General features: G+C 45.3%; 1 protein-coding gene across 1 annotated transcript; it reads left to right on the top strand.

Annotated features, from left to right (window-relative positions):
* Positions 1–1830: 1830 nt before the first annotated feature.
* Positions 1831–21208, top strand: ptpro (protein tyrosine phosphatase receptor type O). The gene is made up of 27 exons (XM_053414717.1): positions 1831–2081; positions 5783–6044; positions 6169–6324; positions 6438–6590; positions 6749–7273; positions 7464–7625; positions 8049–8245; positions 8474–8594; positions 8673–8866; positions 8954–9065; positions 9145–9308; positions 9685–9805; positions 10203–10333; positions 10937–11075; positions 11203–11323; positions 11885–11953; positions 14450–14533; positions 15846–15881; positions 16063–16144; positions 16364–16454; positions 16696–16772; positions 17037–17171; positions 17248–17370; positions 17659–17813; positions 17947–18082; positions 18439–18560; positions 18684–21208. Exons 1-26 carry the CDS (start codon positions 2034–2036, stop codon positions 18541–18543), a joined length of 3699 nt encoding a protein of 1232 aa, XP_053270692.1. The 5' UTR covers positions 1831–2033; the 3' UTR covers positions 18544–18560; positions 18684–21208.
* The last annotated feature ends 2118 nt before the right edge of the window (positions 21209–23326 follow it).

The raw sequence follows: 23326 nt of genomic DNA, 5'->3' as shown, positions 1-23326 counted from the left end.
ACATCCTTGTGGAAGCAGGAATTCTCTGATGTAAAATTCAACCTATCGCTGAGCGTCTGTTTGGATGATGGACCATATATATATTTATATAAAGGCCTTTAAATATATATCTATGTGATGGACGTCCTCATACGTCACATTCCCATGATGCACCAGTGCACGGGGCGTCCTGCTGCAGTTTGCTTCTCTAACCAGCAGAGGGCAACACACACATAGACTGTGATGTCAAATAAAGGCGGAAGTGAACTGAGAGAATAAAAGAATCAATGAATTCATAAAAAATCTGAAATTCTTCAAATTGAATAATTAAAAATATATTTTAAAGAGAAAATGACGTCGACAATAAATTAAATAAATTAAATAATCTTTACTTCTTCGGCTCTGTTAATGAATAATTTATGTGTTTGTTGTAGAAACTGATAAAATTCTTTTAGAGGGAAATAAAATGATCCGTTTTTACTACAAACTGATTATGGATGAAGAGGAGGATGATGAAGAGGATGAGGGATGAGATTGAAGATGATGAAGAGGAGGGATGAGGGTGAGGATGATGAAGAGGAGGAGGGTTGAGGGTGAGGATGATGACGAGGAGGAGGGATGAGGGTGAGGATGAATAAGAGGAGGAGCGATGAGGCTGAAGATGATGAAGAGGAGGGACGAGGGTGAGGATGATGAAGAGGAATAGGAATGGGTGAGGATGATGACGAGGAGGAGGGATGAGGGTGAGGAGGAAGAAGAGGAGGAGGGATGAGGCTGAAGATGATGAAGAGATGGGACGAGGGTGAGGATGATGACGAGGCATAGGGATGGGGGTGAGGATGATGAAGAGGAGGAGGGATGAGGCTGAAGATGATGAAGAGGAGGAGGGATGAGGGTGAGGATGATGAAGAGGAGGAGGGATGAGGATGATGAAGATGAAGAGGAGGAGGGATGAGGCTGAAGATGATGAAGAGGAGGAGCGATGAGGCTGAAGATGATGAGGAAGAGGAGGGATGAGGATGATGAAGATGAGGGGGTTGAGTTTGAGGATGACGAAGAGGAGGAGGGATGAGCGTGAAGATGATGAAGAGGAGGAGAATGATGAAGAGGATGAGTGATGAAGTTGAGGATGGTGAAGAGGAGGAGGGAGGATGATGAAGGAGGAAGAGGGATGAGGGGAAGGATGATGAAGAGGAGGAGGGATGAGAGTGGAGATGATGAAAAGGAGGAGAATGATGAAGAGGATGAGTGATGAGGAAGAGGGAAGATGATGAAGAGCATAAGGAGGAAGAGGGATGAGGATGATGAAGAGGAGGAGGGATGAGAGAAAAGCTGATGAAGAGGAGGAGAATGATGAAGAGGATGAGGTTGAGGATGGTGATGAGGAGGTGGGAAGATGATAAAGAGGATAAGGAGGAATAGGGATGAGGGGGTATATGATGAAGAGGAGGAGAGATGAGGATGAAGATGACGAAGAGGAGGAGGGATGAGGCTGAAGATGATGAAGATGGGAAGGGATGAGGATGATGAAGAGGAGGGGGAGTGGGATGAAGAAGAATTGGAGGAGGGGGATGAAGAAGAGGATGATGAAGAAGAGGAGGGGGAGGGTGATGAAGAGGAGGGGGAGGGGGAAGAAGAAGAATTGGAGGAGGGGGAGGGTGATGAAGAGGAGGGGGAGGGTGATGAAGAGGAGGGGGAGGGGTCCGGCAGCCTCCGGAGCTCAGGGCGGGGCGACTCCGCGCAGCAGCAGCTTCATCGCGGACACACACCGACCTCCTGCTCTTCTTCAGGCCGCGGCATGGACCCCGGAGCCCGGCCTGCGCCTCCTCGATCACAGCGGGTCCGGTTCGAGCTGCGGTCGGTTCTGATGAAGATGAAGATGAAGCCGCTGTGAATCTCACACACACACTGACACACACGCACACGCACACACACACACACACACACACACACACACGGAGCGTCGAGCTCCGCTGCTGCAGAATCTTCGCCATTGTTTGGATGAACCGGAGGAAAAGGCCCGAGCATCGACTCCCTGTGACCCAGAGACAGCGATGCTCTCCCCGCTGCTGCTCACCGGGACCCTGCTCTGCATCATCCAGGTAAGGAGGCTCGGTGCCGGGCTCGGTGCGGAGGAGCCGACGGTCCTCAGGCTTTGTTCACTGATCCGGTCACATCACATGTTCGATGCTCATCACACGAGACACGAGCGGACGACCGCTGCTGCTGCTGCCCGGGGTGACGCTGCTGTGAGCGGACACAAGGCAGCGAACAGCTCGGTCTGTCCGGAGGAAAGTGGGTCAGTGTGGCTGCTGCTGAGACGGAGACACACACTTATACACAATATACATGCATACATACACATTTACAAAACACACAATACACACAGTTCACATATTTATACACGATACACACATATATATATATATATATATAAACACATAAACACAATTCACACATTGATACATGATACACACACATATACAACCAGCGTCACACGACACACAGACACACGCTCTTGTGTCTTGGTGAGGAAGTTAAGTTTATTGATTATTTGGAGGAAACATTATTTAATTTCTTGTGTTTTCATCATATCAGTTTTTCTTGGATATTTGTATTGGAGCTATAAAGATCAGTTGTGTTGCTGATCATTAACTTGATCAGTTCATGTTTCTCATTGTTGTGTTACAGTTAATTTATTATATATTATAACTGATATAAGACTCTGGAAGTCTCTTTAAGTCTCCTGAAGTCTTCAAATCTCTTGAAAACTCCTGAAGGATCTTGAAGACTCTTTAAGTCTCTTTAAGTCTCTTTAAGTCTCTTTAAGTCTCTTTAAGTCTCTTGAAAACTCCTGAAGTCTCTTTAAGTCTATTTAAGTCTCTTTAAGTCTCTTGAAAACTCCTGAAGGATCTTGAAGACTCTTTAAGTCTCTTTAAGTCTCTTTAAGTCTCTTTAAGTCTCTTGAAAACTCCTGAAGTCTCTTTAAGTCTATTTAAGTCTCTTTAAGTCTCTTTAAGTCTCTTGAAAACTCCTGAAGTCTCTTGAAGACTCTTTAAGTCTCTTTAAGTCTCTTTAAGTCTCTTGAAAACTCCTGAAGTCTCTTTAAGTCTCTTGAAGTCTCTTGAAGTCTCTTGAAGACTCTTGAAGACTTTAAGTCTCTTTAAGTCTCTTGAAGTCTCTTGAAGACTCTTGAAGACTTTAAGTCTCTTTAAGTCTCCTGAAGTCTCTTGAAGACTTTAAGTCTCTTTAAGTCTCCTGAAGTCTCTTGAAGACTCTCGAGGTCTCAGTGGTCTGAGCCTCTTGCACTGAGGTGTTTATAGTCACTGTGTTGCTATATGGTCCAAACCACAAGTGGGCGTACGAAGACGATAGTCTTTGGACTCATGAGAAATCGAGGGAGCTCCAGAATAAGGACGTTAATGAAGAGGTTGAATGTCCCCCCCCCTGGTTAGTGTGAGTCTGTCTCTGCTGGACGGGTCGTGAACATCGTCTCTGAAGTGTCCGTCAGGTTCTATCACATGTTCACTTTCATTTCCTGTCTATGAGACGCCGACCGAGTGAGGCCTCGTCTCCTGATGAGATCTGTGTTGTGATGTTTCACACAAACACAATAAGTGTGTGTCCGCCAGTCACTGTGATAATGATGTCATTACGACCATGTGACCTCATCTACGCTCACACAGCTGCAGGCTGAACTCGTCTACGTGTGGAAAACAACACAAAAAAATAAAGTCATAAAGTGAAGCAGTGCAGAAAATAAGTGTGTTTCTTTGGTGGGGGCGGTGTGGCCGTTCTCAAACCAGAAGGTTGACGGTTCAATCCCCACTCGTCCCCGTCTGCATGCCGAAGTGTCCTGTGTGTTCTGAGTGTACTGATTGTAAGTCGCTTTGGACAAATTGACATGTAATGTAATGTAATGTAATGTAAAGTAATGGTGTTGTAGTTCCCGTCCGTCATTAGCCCCGCCCATACCAACGCATCATTGTGATGATGCTGTGTCTTCTTTGTGTGTGTCAGCACTTTGTCACCAGAGCGGTTTGTTTGTTTGTGTCCTGTGTTAGAACCCCCCCCCCCCCCCCCCCCCCACACACACACACACTCAGTGAACCAGTGGAGGATCCTCTGCTGTTCACACTGCTTCTGGATTCACACTTTATACAGGAGCTCAGGTGGAGGAGGAGGAACTGAGTGAGATCCTCCAGAGAAGATCCAGAGAACTGAGGAGCTCAGTCTGGAAGCATCTTGTGTTGAGTCTGTGTGAGTCTCTGTTGTGTGGTGTGTTCAGTGTGTGTTTAGTCTGTGTTGTGTGTCTTCAGTGTGTGTTGTGTCTTTGACCTGTTTGGCCTCATTACTCGGCCTGTGGCTGAACACCAGATCATGTGGTTCCAGCTCCTTCATCGTGTTGTCAGGACGCTGGAGAGCAGAGGAAGTGAACCTCGTCCAGGAAAACACATTATTCACTTTCAACTGTGAATAGAAGAAGAAGATTCAAAGATCTTATTCATTTTAAAGGCTCAGCTCCATCGTGTGGGAACAGAGGGCCAGTGTGGGGACCAGCGTGAGGGTTGTGTGTGTGAGTGTGTGTGTGTGTGTGTGTGTGTGTGACGTCCACACATGTGGATTGACTCAGTTATAATCCAGATGTGTCTGTTAAAAGTAAATTTTAAACGTTATTGAAACAGGTTTTATTCCTTATAAAAGATTTAAAGCTAAAGTTATTCTGGTGTTCATGTAGTTTTATAAATGATGAACAACATGAACCAAAGTTCTGTCAGTTTGACATCATCATAGTTTAATGGACTGAATACACACACACACACACACACACACACACACACACACACACACAGTCTGGTACTTCTGCCTCTGTGTGGGATTAACCCAGTTCAATGACAGAGCGGTTCTTCTTGTCCTGTAAAGCAGAGCAGCTGTGATCAGGTTCCTCTCTGGCCTCAGTAATGAGGTTTGAAAGACAAACTCTGGATAAACTCTGAGGCCATTTCTTCAGATTGAAGCCGGAGATCATGTCTGAACATGTCTTGTCTGTGGAGAATGTTCTCAGTCTGAAGGTCGATCTTCAAAATGATCCGATCTGTCCAGAGCGACTCTTAGTTCACTCACAGTTTTGACGAGGGGCCTTCACGTAAAGAAATGTTTCATTCAATGTCAGCTCAGATTTTAAAGGTTTGATTCTCACATCTTTAACTTTCATTTTATTTTCATTACTTGTCTTTACATTCTCTCTGATGGGAGTATTTTCTCACCTCCTCTTGCTCGACCGGGTGCAGCTCGTTCTCCATTAACATTCAGCCTCCGGCGCCCTGGACGCTCGTCTCCATGGCGATCCTGGAATCAGACATAATGAGCATCTCCTCTCTCATCTCCGTTACCATGGCGACGGCAGCCTGATGGTTTTTTGTGTGAAGATGAGAAACATCCGGAAGCTTCTGTGTCCATCAACCTAAAGATGATATCATATATAAATATAACAGAATGTAATGCTCAGCTTTACTTGGTTTAGCCCATATTCATAAACCCCAGTTTGTCTCATAGTCTTTAACAAGGAGACAAAGCGAGGAGTCATGTCTCTGCTGTCAGAGCTACTGAGGACGACCAGCAGGGGGCGTCTGATCTCCTGAGACACAGAGACCTGGTCCAACGTGGAAACGTTTTATCACTCATGAGTTTTATTGATCGTGGATTTCAGTTTGTGTCAATCAAACAAGCTGCAAGGATTTGATTTATTTGATTTAAATTGTTACTGTCTCTTAACGTGTTGATTCGATCTTTGCGTTTCCAGAGTTCGTTGACCTTCCACGTGTCCCTGCGTGACGATGGTTCGATCCTGGCGGCTCTGGAGCGGTCCGACCTGCAGGACCACGTCACGGCCTACGCAGCTCAGGTGTCTGGAGAAGCTCGGCTCCTCGTGGCCGAGTTCAGGAACACGAGCGACCGGCTGGTCTTCAACACGTCCTTCCACGGCCTCTGCTACTCTGTGAGTCTGCTGCTGAAGGTGGGACAGAGCTGGTCCAGACCCGAGAAGACCACGTCCGTCCTCACAAGTGAGACACGCCTCTGACATCACACATCTGTGACATCACACACTCACATATGTGTGAATTGTAATCATGTCTTGTGGTGTTCAGTTGTGGGTTCAAATCCTGTGTTGTGTTGTTTTGTGGTCAGAGCCGCTCCCCGTCCACAGCGTCCAGATCTCGGACTTCAAAGAGTCTCCAGAGACCGGCGTGGTGTTTGAGATCCAGCCACCGGAGGGCGACGTGTTCAGCCGAGTGAACATCAGCTACACGGAGAACCAGCAGCGCCGCTCCTTCCTCTACAAAGGTCAACAGCTCAAACTGTTTCACTGAAAAACGACTTTAGCTTCTGGTGTTTAGGACCATTTCCCTTTTTCAAGGTAAATCTAATTTTTAATACTCAGATTAATGTTTTTATAGATTTCTTCAAAGGGAAGACGGTTTTCAAGCACTGGTTACCGGGCGTCTGTTACCGTGACGTCACCTTCCAGCTGATCTCCGAGGCGACGGTGAACCAGACGGCTCTGATGTCACTCAGTGACATCACACACCCAGCTGTGCACCACAGGACAGGTGACTGATTTAAATCACTCAACATGATCCTGATTGAAATCATTCAAATTCAAATCAACAGATGAGTCTGATTTCTTTCATTCATCACATTAATGTTTCATAGTCATTATATATATATAATAATAATAATAAATGATCTCTCTGCGTCTCGTCCTCAGTGCCGTACCCCCCCCTCAACATTACCCGTAAGATCGTGCACTTGAGCCCGAGGGCGGGGCCGGGTGGAGCCGCCAGCAGGCTCCGCCCTGAGGGGACGGAGGACAGCAGGCTCCGCCCTGAGGGGACGGAGGACAGCAGCCAGTCGTCCCGTCGCGCCCGGGACGTCCCGCTGATGGAGGAGCAGGAGGACAACACCTCAGAGGAGGCGGCTTCTACTCAGGTTCCCTTCATCTCGCCACAGAACCAGTCAGGAACCGCCGCCGCCCTCCGGAACCAGACGACGGAGGCCGAGACCCGGAGCTACTGGCCGGAGCCGCCCGAGCCGCCGGGCACGGACGACGAGTTCGTGAACGCCGTGGTGTCGGAGTACGAAGACTCCAACGAGCCGGGCTCCGCCATGGGCCTCCCCTCCGACCCCCCCGTCCTGCCCACCGAGCTCCTCCCCCTCCTGCTGGAGCTACGCTGGCTGCCCCCCCGACCTCCCACCAGCTACGACGGCTTCAACGTCTACATCTACAGAGACGGTAACCAGCCACCAGCAGGGGGCGCATTGCAGACGACGGGGGAAAGGACACAAATGTCCCGAAGCTAATGAATCAATTTCAACAACTGAATCGTTTTAATGCAACATCATTTTGCTGATATGAGAAAATAGTTTGTCCATATAGAGCTTTGTGGACACAGAGGACCCTGACAGTGTCTGTTGTTTTCCAGGGAACTCGACAGAGACAGCGACCGTGGACGAGAACACTCACGAGTTCTTCACGGAGCTGACGGAGGCCGGGACGTATCGAGTGGAGCTGACGACGCTGAGCTCAGCCGGAGACTGTGAGGCGAGAGAGAGCGCCGCCGACACCAGCTTCAGCTTCTACCTCAGTACGAACAGGAATCTGTAACCTTATGGACATATCTGTATATCTATAGATCTATACTAATGATCCGTTCATCTGTGAAAATCTGTCATGTGACTGGAACCGTTTCTGTCAAGAGATTTAAGTGAGTTTGTAATTAAACTATTTCAATGAATTCTTAGATTGTGACACATTCAGGTGTTTTAAGAGACTTAAGGGGAGAAAATCCCTCAGGGGGGGGGGTTCACCTGCAACGTGACACTTCACCACTAGATGTCACTACATTCTACACACTGCACCTTTAAAACCAAATTGAATCTATTATCAGTTTTTGTTTTTTTTATATTAATTCAATCTCAAATAGAAAAAGAACAAATCTCTGAAGCTGAAGATGTTTTTCATCAGAGGTCCTGAGTAGAGACGATGTCTTGGTGTTGATTGGTTCCAGGTCCCGGTGGCGAGCTGATGGACGAGCTGAGAGAGCGTCCCCGGGCCGTCAGCGTCCGGCTGCTGGACTCCAGCACCGCCGCCGTCTCCTGGGCGCCGTCCCCCGAGGACCACAACGGCAGCGTGGTGTCCGTGGTGTCCACCACGTGTCTGAAGCCCAGTCCCAGTCAGAGGATGGAGAACACGTACTGCGGAGAGGTGACGCCAGCTTCTCATTAGCATATTTTACTCTGTACTGTTTTCTGAAATAATAATTTATCATCACTAAATATCAAATTAAATCAAAACGGCTTTTTTTTGCTCTGTTTTTTTTTAAAATTCCGATATTTTCTTATTTTCTCAGAAAAATAGTTTCAAATTGTTCTAATCTACGTTTATTTCTACAGTTGAAACTCGTGACCGAGGTTTTTTTTAACGTTTCGACAGGAAAACACGACGAGTGACATCATCACCAACCTGACGCCCGGCGCCCAGTACCGGGTGACGGTGTTCCACACCAACGGGCCGCTGACCAGTCCTCCGTCCGAACCCGTCATCATCGACATCGGTGAGCAGCTCACGTCTGCGTTCAGTGCAGATTTAAAATGTCCGACTGCACATGTACTCATTCTGTGTGACGTGTTAGAACCCACGGGCGTCCGCGAGCTCGCCATCTACCCTCTGAGTCCCACGGCGGTGATCCTGAGCTGGCAGCGGCCGTACCACGTGTCCTTCAGGAAGTACGTGCTGCAGACCTTCTTCTTCAACCCCGTCACGCTGGCGTCCGAGTGGACCACGTACTACGAGATCGCTGCCACCGCCTCCATCATCGCCTCCGTGGTAAAGGGCTTTGACCTTTGACCTCTGCTATAGCGCCCCCTTCAGCCGATGCTCGGTTTGGTTCATGTGATTCCTCTGTCTCCTCAGCGGGTGACCGACCTGCTGCCGGCCTGGTACTACAGCTTCCGTGTTTCCATGGTGACGTGGGGGGAGCCGCCGCTCGGCTGCTGCGACGGCTCCACCGTGAGCTTCGTGACAGGTGAGGGGCCGCTCCACTTCCTGTAGTCCTTTCACAATAAAAGCCTTCCGACTGGTTACAGTGGTTTGACTGTTTGCAGCTCCGGAGGCTCCTCACGTGTCCTCGGTGGATTACTCTCACGGCGTCCTCTTCGTCCGCTGGACGTACGGGGAGCTCTTCATCGACCTGTCCCACTCCAGGATGCTCCACTGGCAGGTGGAGGCCGAGGGGCGCAGGGCGGCCGGGCGGAGCTTCTCTGTGGACGTGAGTCTGTCCCTCACTCGTCCACTCACTGGAGGGTCATGTGACCTCGTCTGCAGGGTCATGTGACCTCGTCTGCAGGGTCATGTGACCTCGTCTGGAGGGTCATGTGACCTCGTCTGCAGGGTCATGTGACCTCGTCTGCAGGGTCATGTGACCTCGTCTTCGTCTGAGAGACAACGATCTTAGAATCTAGACAGTAACTATAGCAACAACAATGGTGATAATGGTGGGGTAACCATAGTAACAGCTGAAGTATGTCAGGGGATGTGGTTGCCATGCTAGTCTGTTGCTATGGTGATTAAAGGTTAGGTGTGTGTGTGTGTGTGTGTGTGTGTGTGTGTGTGTGTGTGTGTGTGTGTGTGTGTGTGTGTGTCAGGTGACTCGTAACGTGATGCGGGCGAGTCTCCCGCTGCCGCCGGGCGACATCTACAACCTGACGGTGACGGCGTGCACGGAGCGGGGGAGGAACACGTCCACACCCACCATCATCAAGCTGGGTCAGTGCAACACACACACACACACACACACACACACACACACACACACACACACACATATACACACACATGTATAGACACACACACGTATACACACACCCACAAAAGTATAAATACACACACACACACATGTATATTCACTCACACACACATCTGAGTGAATCTGGGTCATTTCTCTGTCACATGAGAATAAAAATAAAAGCCCGTGTTTCTCTACTTCCTGTTTCCTGTGTCAGATCCTCGTTCGTCTTCAAACATAAACTTGTTTCTGTTTCACTTCCTGTTCTGAGGATGTGTCAGGAGCTTTCACATTAAGAGTCCGTGTTCCTGAGGCCCGACACACTCACACCAGGAGCTTTTACTTTGAAACTCACTGAGGCTTCTGTTTGTGTCTCAGAGCCGGCTCCTCCCACTTCTCTGTTTGCCGTGAACGCCACGGACTCGTCCGTCACTCTGCTGTGGAGCGAGGAGGGCGTGGTGGACTTCTACCAGGTGGTCTGCCGAGCCCGAGGAGCCCGGGAGCTGAAGGTACCAACACTGAGGAGGAGGAGGGAGATGATGAGGATGATGATGATGATGATGATGATGATGATGATGATGATGATGAAGAGGAAGATGATAATTTCAGTCTTTTGAGTTCAAAGGGTCAAGCTTTATTCAGAACTTTTTAAAACCTGGTTATAAACTAAAATATTAAATAAACATGTAAATGATCGAGAAAAGAGCAAAAATAAGTTTTGTTTCTAAAGAAAAGTTCAAATGTTTTTTTTTTCAAACTTTGAATCAGCAGCAAACTGTTTCTGGTCATGCTCCTCTGAGGATGAACCAAAGAAGCAAGATGGCCACTCTAAAAAGTGAAGCCACGGCTTCTGGGTCGTATGAAATCAAGCAAATTGATTAATTCTGATCCGTTGAGTCCGCCTCATGATTGACAGCTGAGACGGACTCCTGATTGGTTGAGTGTGTGGGCGGTCCTCTGGCAGGAAACGGAAACAGTCCTGATCTAGTGTCCTTGTCCCACTTCAGTCTTCACTTGGACTGAAAGACGAAGCGGTCAGAGGTCCGAGGTCAGAGGTCAGAGGTCAGCTTCACTGTGCCGTCACGTTGAGTCAAAGTGAATTTGTGTTTCAGGCGCGGGAGCCTCAGTCCGTCACTTCTCACCTGGCGACCGTCTCTGGTTTGACGCCTTCGTCCTCGTACAACTGCTCCATCGTCAGCTTCAGCTACAGCTCGCCCAGCAGGCCCGCCCACATCTCCGTCACCACCGCCGGTAGGTGGCGCTGTGGAGCACTCCCAGGCTTCACAGTAAAAGCTCACTGTGCTGCTCTCAGACTTTTAATGTGAAGTTTGTATCAGCGTCACATATAAAACAGGAAGTAAAGTCCGTCTCTCTGCAGCGAGAGAGATGAACCCGAGCGTGGCGGCCATCTCGGCGCTCGCCGTCCTCAGCGTCCTGCTCGCCAGCCTCCTCCTCCTCTTCCTCCTCGTCCTGCGAAAGAAACACCTGCAGATGACCAGGTACCGAACGGCTTTACCACCAGAGCTCACCTTCATCCTCATCCTCATCCTCATCATCACCATCATCATCACCCTCATCATCATCATCCTCATCATCATCACCATCAGATCGAAACATGCCCTGTCATCATGACAACAAACAACAAACACATTTTCTGAAACCAAACTTTTTTAATCCATTAAAAAACAAATCTCATCAGAGTTTGTTTTTCAATAAATAACTGAAATATAATCTGAGTGTCGTTGTTTCCTCAGGATTAGAAGTTGAGGTCGAATCTGTTTTCTATAAATGTTACAATATAAAACTATAAAACTATAAAACTATAAAATCTATAAAACCAAAACTGCAAAAAGCATTTTAATCACTGACAAGTTATTTTGACCTCGTTCTAAAGAAAGAGTTCATTTCAACACAAGTGAAGAAACTTTTAAAAACTTTCTGTTATTTCCATTTCACATTTAACTTCTCACTTCCTCAGTTTTCTGATGACTCGTCACTTTTTTCTGATGACTCGTCACTTTTTTCTGACGGCTCAGCACTTTCTGATGTTTCTGTTTCAGAGAAGTTGGAGCCGAGACCTTCGTGAACTTTGCTTCGTTTGAACGAGACGGGAAACTTCCTTACAACTGGTACGTGTGAGTCTCATGTTCACAGTGACAGGTTCAAGTCCCACAGAGAAACAACCGAGGCCCTCACAGACCTGGGATCAGATCACAGACCTGGGATCAGATCACAGACCTGGGATCAGATCACTGACCTGTGATCTGATCGCAGACCTGTGATCAGATCACAGACCTGGGATCAGATCACTGACCTGGGATCAGATCACAGACCTGGGATCAGATCACTGACCTGGGATCAGATCACAGACGCTTCTCAGTTCAGGTCTCAAAGCCTCAAACTGGAGACTGAGGAAAAACTGATTTAAACAGGAGAGACGATGAAGATGATGAGGACGGTGGTGATGAAGATGATGGTGAAGATGAATGTGATGATGAAGATGATGAATGTGATGATGGAGATGAATGTGATGATGAAGATGATGAGGACGGTGGTGATGAAGATGATGGTGAAGATGAATGTGATGATGAAGATGATGAATGTGATGATGGAGATGAATGTGATGATGAAGATGAATGTGATGATGAAGATGATGGTTGTGATGAATGTGATGATGAAGATGGTGATGAAGATGAAGATGAATGTGATGATGATTGTGATGATGAATGTGATGATGAAGATGATGAATGTGATGATGAAGATGGTGGTTGTGATGAATGTGATGATGAAGATGGTGATGAAGATGAAGATGATGGTGATGATGAATGTGATGGTGATGATGGTGATGAATGTGATGATGAAGATGATGGTTGTGATGAATGTGATGATGAAGATGGTGATGATGAATGTGATGGTGATGAAGGTGATGATGAAGATGATGGTTGTGATGAATGTGATGATGAAGATGGTGATGAAGATGAAGATGATGGTGATGATGAATGTGATGGTGATGATGGTGATGAAGGTGGTGAAGATGATGATGAAGGTGATGTAGATGATGGTGGTGATGATGATGATGGTGATGGTCATGATGGTGATGAAGGTGGTGAAGATGATGATGAAGGTGACGGTGAAGATGATGATGAAGTTGATGATGAAGATGATGGTCATGATGGTGATGAAGATGGTGAAGATGACGATGAAGGTGATGATGTAGATGATGGTGATGAAGGTGGTGATGATGATGATGATGATGAAGGTGATGATGAAGGTGATGATGTAGATGATGGTGATGAAGGTGGTGAAGATGATGATGATGATGATGGTGAAGATGATGATGAAGGTGATGATGTAGATGATGTGATGAAGGTGGTGAAGATGATGATGATGATGATGAAGGTGATGGTGAAGATGATGATGAAGGTGATGATGAAGGTGATGATGTAGATGATGGTGATGAAGGTGGTGAAGATGATGATGATGATGATGAAGGTGATGGTGAAGATGATGAAGATGATGATGAAGGTGATGATGTAGATGATGGTGATGAAGGTGGTGAAGATGATGATGATGATGATGATGAAGGTGATGGTGAAGATGATGATGAAGGTGATGATGTAGATGATGTGATGAAGGTGGTGAAGATGATGATGATGATGATGAAGGTGATGGTGAAGATGATGATGAAGGTGATGATGAAGGTGATGATGTAGATGATGGTGATGAAGGTGGTGAAGATGATGATGATGATGAGAGTGACATGGTTTCATGTTTCCAGTCGATGCAACAACTTCTAACTTTTCATGAACATCAATGTGTTTTAAAGAATATGATAAAAGTAAATATTCATAATCAGCAGCAAAACTTTAAAGAATAAACACATTTTGAATCTATTGTTCCTCGAGGCTCCACTTCGGATCCCACACGTCTTCATTTACTACAAAGTAGACGAGTGATAAAATATCATTTGTACGCTGATGATTGTTTAATTTTCTAAAGTATAAAACGTAAAGGATATATATATATATATATATATATATATCCTGTACAACTGTTTTTAGCTTGGTTTTATTTGTGAACATTAACAAATGTCTCTTCTCACTGAAGCATCTTCATGTTTTAGGAGCAAAATTATTCTGAGATAAGTAATTTAGTTTTTTTAATTTGTGGTCGTTCAAGAACCTTGTTTAAATGAGTAATAATAAAAACTAAAGTATTTTTACACATTTCAGTCTTAGACACAAAGTTTTTTCTGGTTTATCTGCATCAGTGGGTTCGTTACTGAGATCATCAGGTTCATTAAAGTGACAAACTGTGACTTGTTTATTCATGACGAGGGAGCTGGCTGAGTGTTGCATTGTGGGACAGGCCGGAGGACGCAGTGATGTCACAGACTAAAGGAGACAGAGCAGCCATTGAGGTGGAGCAGCGAACAGACGCCTGTTGTCCCTCAGAGACAACGGGACACTTTCTGAACGGCTGCATGATGCTTAACTCTGTGTTCAGCACTAATGTGCCTCTCTACTAATGGAGCACCATGTTCTGTCCCAACCTGTCGCCCCCTGGTGTCTGTGTGTCCTTATTTTTTCTTGTTTGTGTTTTGACTTTTGATTTGAACCCTTCAGGCGAAGAAGCCTCTTTGCCTTCCTTACCCTCCTGCCATCCTGCCTTTGGACTGACTATCTTTTGGCTTTTTATATTAATCCTTGGTAAGTAAGCACCTGCTGGTCAGAGACACTGCACGTCAGGGGCACGTCCGAGACCTTGATCCCAGACACGGTTCCACTCTGCGTCTGGACCGAGCCCACGAGCCCCCCCGACTCTCCATCCACCAGTTTACCACCAGTCTGGTTTTATTCTAGCTGTTTCAGTTTCTCAACAAATCCCATTAAAGACTCACGGTGGTGTCCCTCAGGGTTCCTGTCTGGATCCTCGTCTTCTCTTCATCTAAGATACATGTACATCATTTGTATTTAATCATTTTTTTATTTGTATTTTGAAAACATCTGTTTTTGTTTAGCCGTTCCTCCGAACTGACTCGTTAAACTTTCTCCTCCTTTTCTTCGAATAGAGTCATAACTGTTGTTAGCGGATATTTGCTGACAGGACGTTTACTTTTCTCACTGAAAAGTAAACAAACTCTAAAGCAGATACTGAAAATTGTAGTTTTTTTCCACAAAGAAAATATTGGATGTCAGTTTAAAGACACAACACGGGGCCGAACTGTGAGCCTTGTGGAACACCCGATTCAAAAGGATCCTCCTGTTTACGTAGATGAACCAGTTTTTTTAAATGACTCACTTCACTCAGACTCTTCATTTCATTGAGACTCAAGAAAAACGTTGTATTTTAACGTTTCTTTATAAAATGAGGATTTCTTCATATTCAGATAAGTTTAGTTCTGGTGACTCAGCGCTGATCGGAGTCAGATCGTGGGATTTGTCGACAGGAAAATGAAGAATAAAACCAGACTTTTATTGACATTTGAAATAAATAAAGTAAACGTTTGATTTGAAAACAGGAAGTGAGCAGATGATTTGTCGGACATGTTGAACTTTGTCCTACGATCCTGTGTCTGTGGTTAAAATCTCAAAGTCACACTGAGTTTGTTTTTGCTAATGTGTGGCATGTAGCATGATGCTAACTGTCGATGCTAACCGGCTTGGCTCCGTGTCGGGTGTCTGCATGTGCGTCTCTTCATTCCTGGTTCGATTTCACGATGTAGAATCGTGACTGTGTCGGTCCGATGTGTCGTACGTGGTAGAAAGCAGATTGTGTGTCAGTTGCATGTTAGATGTTCAACTTGTTTGAATCTGAATATCAGCAGACGATGTTTTAAATAAGTCAGAGTTCATTTAAAAAAAGGTTTGACTGAAGAATGTGAAGCATGAAATATAAAACAGTGTAAACTTGTAAAAAGCTGCATGTTTGATTCATAAAACATAAACGTAGTAACATATTTACTTATTAGCTGTTGTAGTGACTGACGGTGACAGAAATGTATTCATGTGTATTTTATAGGAGCAAGACGGCTTTAAAGAAACGGAAACTAACGAGGTAACAAGACTAAACGTGTGTGTGTGTGTGTGTCTGTGTGTGTGTGTCTGTGTGTGTGTGTCTGTGTGTGTGTGTGTCCTCATTAACACAAGCTTTCAGCCACAAAACCTCTGAACACTTTAATTCAACAGATGAATTGAACAGATATAAATCTGTATTTATATGTTATTGTGTGTTTCAGTCTGGTGCAGCTCGACGACTTCGACGCCTACTTTAAAGAAATGAGCAAAGACTCTGCGTATAAGTTCTCTCTGCAGTTTGAGGTGAGTTCAGGTTATTAATAGATCTGATTTCACTCATTCACATATAATGTTTTCATATGAATTGTAATAATATTTAATAATTCTTAGTTTGGCTGTTTGGACTAAACAAGACATTTATCTCAGTAAATTCCTCCGAAGTTAGTTTAGAAGTAAAACCAGAGGTGACGCTGACCTCTGACCTTTGACCTTTGACCTAGTTTAACTTGTGGATGTTTTCAGGAGCTGAAGAGCGTCGGTCTGGATCTTTCCCATGATGCAGCTGACCTGCCTGTCAACAGACCCAAGAACAGATACACCAACATCCTGCCATGTGAGTTCATGAGGTCACATGATGATGATGATGATGATGATGATGAAGATGATGATGATGATGATAATGATGATGATGATGATTAAAATGATGATGATAATGATGAAGATGATGATGATGAAGATGATGAAGCTGATGATGATGATAATGATGATGATGATGATAATGATGATGATGATGAAGCTGATGATGATGATGATGATGATGAAGCTGATGATGATGAAGATGATCTTCTCTGCAGACGACTTCAGTCGAGTCCAGTTAATCTCGATGCACAACGATGAAGGTTCAGATTACATCAACGCCAACTACATACCCGTGAGTACAAATACACCAGCCAGCAGGAAGTACTCAGAGTACAAGTACCAGTACAAGAAGATTTATTCATTAGGGCCCGAGCACCGAAATCGGTGAGAGGCCCTATTGAATCTGTAAGGATTTTTCAAAACTGTGATTTACTGTGAAATGATTCCTGAACTTTGTGCTTGAGTTTAAATTCTCTACATCAGGATCTAACAATAATGAATCTATAATAATATGAATATGAATAGTAATAATGAAGACGTTGTGGTTGTGTTTCAGGGATACAAACACGTGAAGGAGTACATCGCCACCCAGGGGCCGCTGCCGGAGACGCGGAACGACTTCTGGAAAATGGTTCTGCAGCAGAAGTGTCCCATCGTGGTGATGCTGACTCAGTGCACCGAGCGGCGGCGGGTGAGGCTCGCTCCTGATTGGCTGGAGGGAGACGGGACGACTGGTGTCTCAGCGCTGACGTGTTGTGTGTCTCCAGGTGAAGTGCGACCACTACTGGCCGTTCACAGACGAGCCGGTGATGTACGGAGAGATCAGCGTGGAGATGCTCTCTGAGACCGAGTCTCTGGAGTGGACCATCAGGAAGTTCAGACTGGGATACGTGAGTAGAACCAGGCTGAGGCTCAGGGCCCTGCATACCTCCATGCTTCACACGGAGCTCCTCAGGGCTCTGGGTCTTCTCTGGAGGATCTCACTCAGTTCCTCCTCCTCCTCCTGAGCTCCTGTATAAAGTGTGAATCCAGGAGCAGAGTGGACAGCAGAGGATCCTCCACTGGTTCGCTGAGTGTGTGTGTGTGTGTGTGTGTGTGTGTGTGTGTGTGTGTGCTTGAATGAGCGAGCAGCCTGTTGTGCATTAAACAATGAGTCGTGCTGCTGTCGCCCCCTACAGGCCGACGAGTCTCAGGACGTCCTCCACCTGAACTACACCTCGTGGCCGGACCACGGCGTTCCCACGGTGAACGCCATCGAGAGCATCCTGCAGTTCGTCCACATCGTGCGTCAGCAGGCGAACCGGACCAAGGAGCCCGTCATCGTCCACTGCAGGTAGGGGCGGAGCCACAAGGCTCCTCGTACAGAGACACTTCCTCTGGTCAGCGCCCTCTGCTGGACAAACTGGTCTCTGACCAACAAGCTGCAGCTGGTCTGTGATGATGACGGAGCTTTTGTGTGTCGTCAGCGCCGGCGTGGGCAGAACCGGGACCTTCATGGCTCTGGACCGGCTCATGCAGCACATCAGAGAACACGAGTTCGCCGACGTCCTGGGGCTGGTGTCGGAGATGAGGTCGCACCGCCTGTCCATGGTTCAGACTGAGGTGAACTGACCCAGGGTCAGGGGGCGAGAACCAGATCAGTTTCCTTCCTGATCCTCATCTTTGTTTATTCAACTTCAGCTGCTCGACTTTGAACTCACGATCAAATCGGTTTTGAGGATTTGAAACATTTTGATTCAACTTTAAGAAACTGTCAAATCCTTTGAAACGTTGAATCTGTTTATTGAAGCTTTAATCAAGTTTTTCTCTGAATATAAAGATTTGAGATTCAAACTCTGGACGGATGAAACTTTATCTTTATAAAGTTTTTTTTATGAAGGAAAAAGACGTTATCTTCTGTGATGTTAATGTGTGAGAGGTTTGTGTGATGAGCTCACGTGGTGGTTTCCTGTGGACAGGAGCAGTACGTGTTCATCCATCAGTGCGTCCTGCTGATGTGGCAGAAGAAGAAGCAGCTGTCAATCACCTCCGACGTCATCTACGAGAACGCCAGCAAAACATAAAGACGTCTCCTCCACACGTGAGTCGCTCCCGGGGTTCAGTAGAAGCACAGCGCTGATATTCTAGTTTCATATTCAGGAAGTGGAGACGTGTGATTCTGATTGGATGCTGTGGTCTTACCTCCCTGCTCGTTGTCTTACAGGCTGTGAAGCCGCTCCTGTGCGTCAGGCTTCCATTCTCTGCAGAAGAAGAAGATCTGCTTCATCATCAGTATCAAGAAACAAAACATCAATGTGAAAATAATAATCCGATTTTTGTTGGAATTGGTGTAAAGCATGGGATGGAGTTTTGCCTTAAGGAGCCGTCACTGACTGAAAACAGGTCCGCCCCCCCGCCCTCTGAACCGACTCATTCAGAGAGTTAACGAGAGCTAACGAGCTCCGCCTGCTGATTGGACGTGAAGCCACGAGTCGGCGGAACTGAGTCGCACCTTTTTCATTAAATTTATGTTTTTAATCTCAGGAGTCGCTGAAGAACCAGCGAGCCCCCCCCCACACTCGTGTTCCGCCCATCTGCAGCTTCCTGTCCCGGACGAGTCTCATTCAAACCCACTCTGCTAATGAGCAGAGAAGAAGAAGAACGCAGCAAACGTTCAACCAACGAGAAGTGATTTCCTCCCGTCGTCACAAAATTGACAAAATAAACGTTTGAGTCGTTTTGTTGTTGATTGAACATCGAGCGTCTGAATGTTTGCAAGTTTGAACAAAAGCTGTAAGACACAAAAACAGTCGATGGAACAAACGGCTCTCTGTGGAGTTGAGCGCCCCCTGCTGCCGGCCCGTCGCTCCACCGGGTTCAGACGTGAGAGGCTGATGGAACCTGAGTCTCCGTCTGCGCCCTGAGCTCCTGCAGCCGGCGTCTCCCCAGACAGACGTCTGAAGGATTCAACAATCTGCAGAGACACAAACGTGTCCGACTCATTCCAGCTGAAGCTGAACCAGAAGTTTCTCTTCATGTTGCTGAAGTCGACAGAAACAAATCGACTCAGATCTGCAGAGTCGAGACGAGCCGTCCATTTCTAAATATCAACAAGTGCAAATATTTAATAAAACTACAAGAATCTTCTCAAACTTCATCCTTCAACAAAAAACACATCGTAAGTTGTAATGACCCTAATTTGTCTTTTTCTTTTTCCAACATTTGATGAAAAGAATGTTCTGATTTGTTTTTTGGTTCTTTAATATTTTGGCTCGTGTCGATTCTTCAAATCTGACGGAATTCAAGAATCAGTCGTGAACATTCTGAGAAGCATCATGTCTGTTAAATCATTTCCAGATTATTTTCCATCTTTCTACTGAAGATTGAACTTTTTGAAACGCGAGAATGTTTCTGAACAACCTCCGACTTCACTCTGCATTCAGGAAGTACAGGGTGTCGTCAAAATAAAAGCACAGCTCGAGGTTCGGCAAAGAGTTGAACGGACTAAATGTCTGACATAATAAAAGTTTTCTTATATTTATACAAGTTTAGTTCTGACATTAAATCAGCGACTGTCCAGATGTTTCAATGCTCAGCACAATTATCACGTTTCTCTAGAAACTGCTTCAACATCTCAAGATTTAATAGTTTATTTTCTGATGTGAGAATATTTAACCCGAACATCAACTTATGTAATTACATCTTAATAATTCAAGCTCAGTGATGTTTGTTTTATTTAACACGTGAGATATGAAATATCCAATATGAAACTGATCTGTTATAAAAGTTCAATATTTAAGCAACACAAGTTTGAGCAAAAAGTTTTTCAATGAACAACTTATTTTTTTTACTATCAAAAAAGATTGTGTCCAAAATGTCTCCATTAAGTGAATCTAATGAAAGATCAGATCTAGAATCAGTTGAGTCTGGTTCCGTCTGTTGGGACGTGAACTGAGATTCACACGAACCTGGTTTCCCAGAACAAATGTGAAAAAGCTGTTTTCATTATTTTGATGACACCTTGTTTGTACTTTGCAGAAACTTTAAGAGATTTGAATGTTTAACAAAATGGCCGCTCAGTGTTAAATGACTCTTCTTCGTGGCCTTGTGGTTCGAACCCCTGACGTCGGGACCTGTTCTCCGTCTGGGATCCCCGGGCGCCACTGCATCTGAAATAGGTTTCGTTTCACTGTAAGAAATCAGATGTACTGTAAATACTACTACTGCTACTTCAAGTATTCTGTTTCTACTCGTCATGACAAAGTAATTCTTGTGAAAATGTTGCTTTAGAGGTTTGTTTTTAAAACTTGTTTATGTGAATCATCTTTGAGACACAACTTCGTTCTCATCACGACGACGGTTCCGTCTCTCGAGTCGTCGACATGAACGTGTTTGGACGAGTTTTCACAAGTCACATGGACACGGAGGACACGTCCTGTGAGGACTCGTCTTGTGAGGACTCGTCCTCTGAGGACTCGTCTTGTGAGGACTCGTCTTGTGGGGACACGTCTTGTGAGGACTCGTCTTGTGGGGACATGTCTTGTGAGGACTCGTCTTGTGGGGACACGTCCTGTGTCTGGAACCTGCACTTTGGTACAACTGTAAAAAGAAAATCACTGTATTTCTTCGTGTCCAGTCAAACTTGTCGTTGGAGCCATTTCTTGTGTCACTTGCGATTCGAGTTGGATCTCGATCATCGTCACAGTTTTAATGTTTCTGTGTTGGAACAAAATAAATTGTTGCATTTGTTTCAGATCACTTATTTGAGCATAAGTCACTAAAATGAATATTAAAGGGGACATATTTATATATATATATACTGCAGTTGATATGGCTCCTTGGCGTCTTAATGAAATGTCTGTAACATATTTTGGTCAAAATACCACAAGGATCATTTAAAACAGGATTTTTTTACCCTGTCTAAAACAGCCCTCCTCAGATTGACCTGTTTTGAGTGCCCCGCCCCCCTCACCCCCGGGGGCCTGGCTGCGAGAGCCCCAGCGCAGTGGGAGCAGTGGGAGCAGTGGGAGCAGTGGGAGCTCGAGCTGGCGCAGCAGCAGCATCCTGCCACACTGTTGAGTCAACGGTTAGAGGTGATCTGGGCTCCCTTGTTTATGCGGCCACATAAATGTCTGACGGTAGCAGCAGCAAGCTAACGGTCCCCTAGCTCCCTAGGGCCCCCCCCCCCCAGCTAGGGGAGCCAGGCTCCCCGGCTAACGTTAGCTCGCGAGCTAACCGGGCCTGTGGAGCCCGGTTAGCGTTAGCTCGCTTGTCCAAGGCCATGTAGCGAGACTCCCTACATGGGCGTGGTGTGACCATGACGTTTATCTCAGCCGTTCCCATTGGACGCACTCGAGCGAATCGTTTGTGAAATAGAGGAACAACAACAAATCGCAGGAGTTGTTTTTTTTCAGTTTTTGGGACGGTCGACATGTCAGATACCAAATTAACGTGTAGAAGCTCTACAACAGTGGAATTATATCAATCATAATATGTCCCCTTTAACTGTTGAGTGTCACGTTAATAAAATAAAACTTTTAGTCTGAAGAGGACGATGTGTGGACTTCCTGCTGTCGCAGATGATTAAACAACTGTTTTGACCTAAAACTTTAAATGTTAGAACTTAAAGAATTTCTTCTTGCGATTTGATCCTAATATTTTATCTTATTTTATAATAGATAAAGCATTGATGGAAAAAACTGTGAGACAGAGGGAAATGATTTTTATAAATGTTTTATTGCATGATGAGCAGATTGGATGGAAAAGGCACCGTGAAAACTAACGTCTTTGATTTCACGTCTCATTAACATGAACTGATGAGCCACAGCTGAAAACTAATCAATACCATCAACGGCCCAGTGAGACCAGTTACATACGAGTTACATACGTGTTACATACGAGTTACATGTTTCATATCTAACATTCCTTCCACTCTGTGGATCCTGTGGCGTTTGAGGCTGCTCCTTAAAAACTAAAGACTAAATAAAGATGGATGACATGACAGCTTACGAATGAACTCAGAAATCAAATTAGACGTTAAATAAATGTTGTTAAAGAAAGTTTTTATCACACTGATGTTTAACAGGTGATCAGTATCAGAGTTCTTTTGGCTCGGTGTCGTCCATCTTTATTCATCTTTTATTTGACGTGTTTTCAGCTTCTGATCGTTGAGCAGGGAAAATATCCACAGATCGATTCTGGAGTCGGAGGAAGTTCGTGACCGGCACGAACCAATCAGGAGATAAACACTGAGGAGGGGGCGGGGTTATAATGATTGACACTCAGTCATATATCTGCTGTTTTCACTTTTCAGTTCTGTTAATGAACCTGTCGCTGTGGGCGGAGCCTGAGGAAACGTTCAGGGTTTTGACCTTTGACCTCTTCCAGAGAAGCTGGTTTCCCAAACAGACGATAAACGAAGCAGCAGCTGAATCTAACTTCGCCTCATCAAACTAATCACATGACGCTTAATGGGAAATTATCATCAAGCTTTGTAAATAAATCTTCAGTCGATTCTATTATTAATTATATTAAGTTATTGAAACAATAAAAAGAAGATAAACTATGAGATATTCTCTCGACCCAAAACAAATCTGAAATTTACAGTTATGTCTTTTACAACATCAGTTTTCATCAGCTCCAGTTTGTGTTTTCTTTACATTCAGTGAAACATCTTGTTTCTTTAAAACTTGAAAAGAATCAAATGTTTCATCAACATGAAGATTAACTCAGTGTCTCGATCGCAGCTCAACAGGAAGCTGACATTTTAACATTTGATCTCTTTGTTAACGGGATTCGTCTTCGATACGTCGGCTGATTATCAACTTCTCAAGAATCATGACAATAAATTAACAAAACTAAGATTTG

This window comes from Pleuronectes platessa, chromosome 22, assembly GCF_947347685.1.
Source record: "Pleuronectes platessa chromosome 22, fPlePla1.1, whole genome shotgun sequence".
Classification (NCBI taxonomy): Eukaryota; Metazoa; Chordata; class Actinopteri; order Pleuronectiformes; family Pleuronectidae; genus Pleuronectes; species Pleuronectes platessa.
Note: the sequence above shows the minus strand (reverse complement) of the source record. Positions and strands in the feature narration are given on the sequence as shown.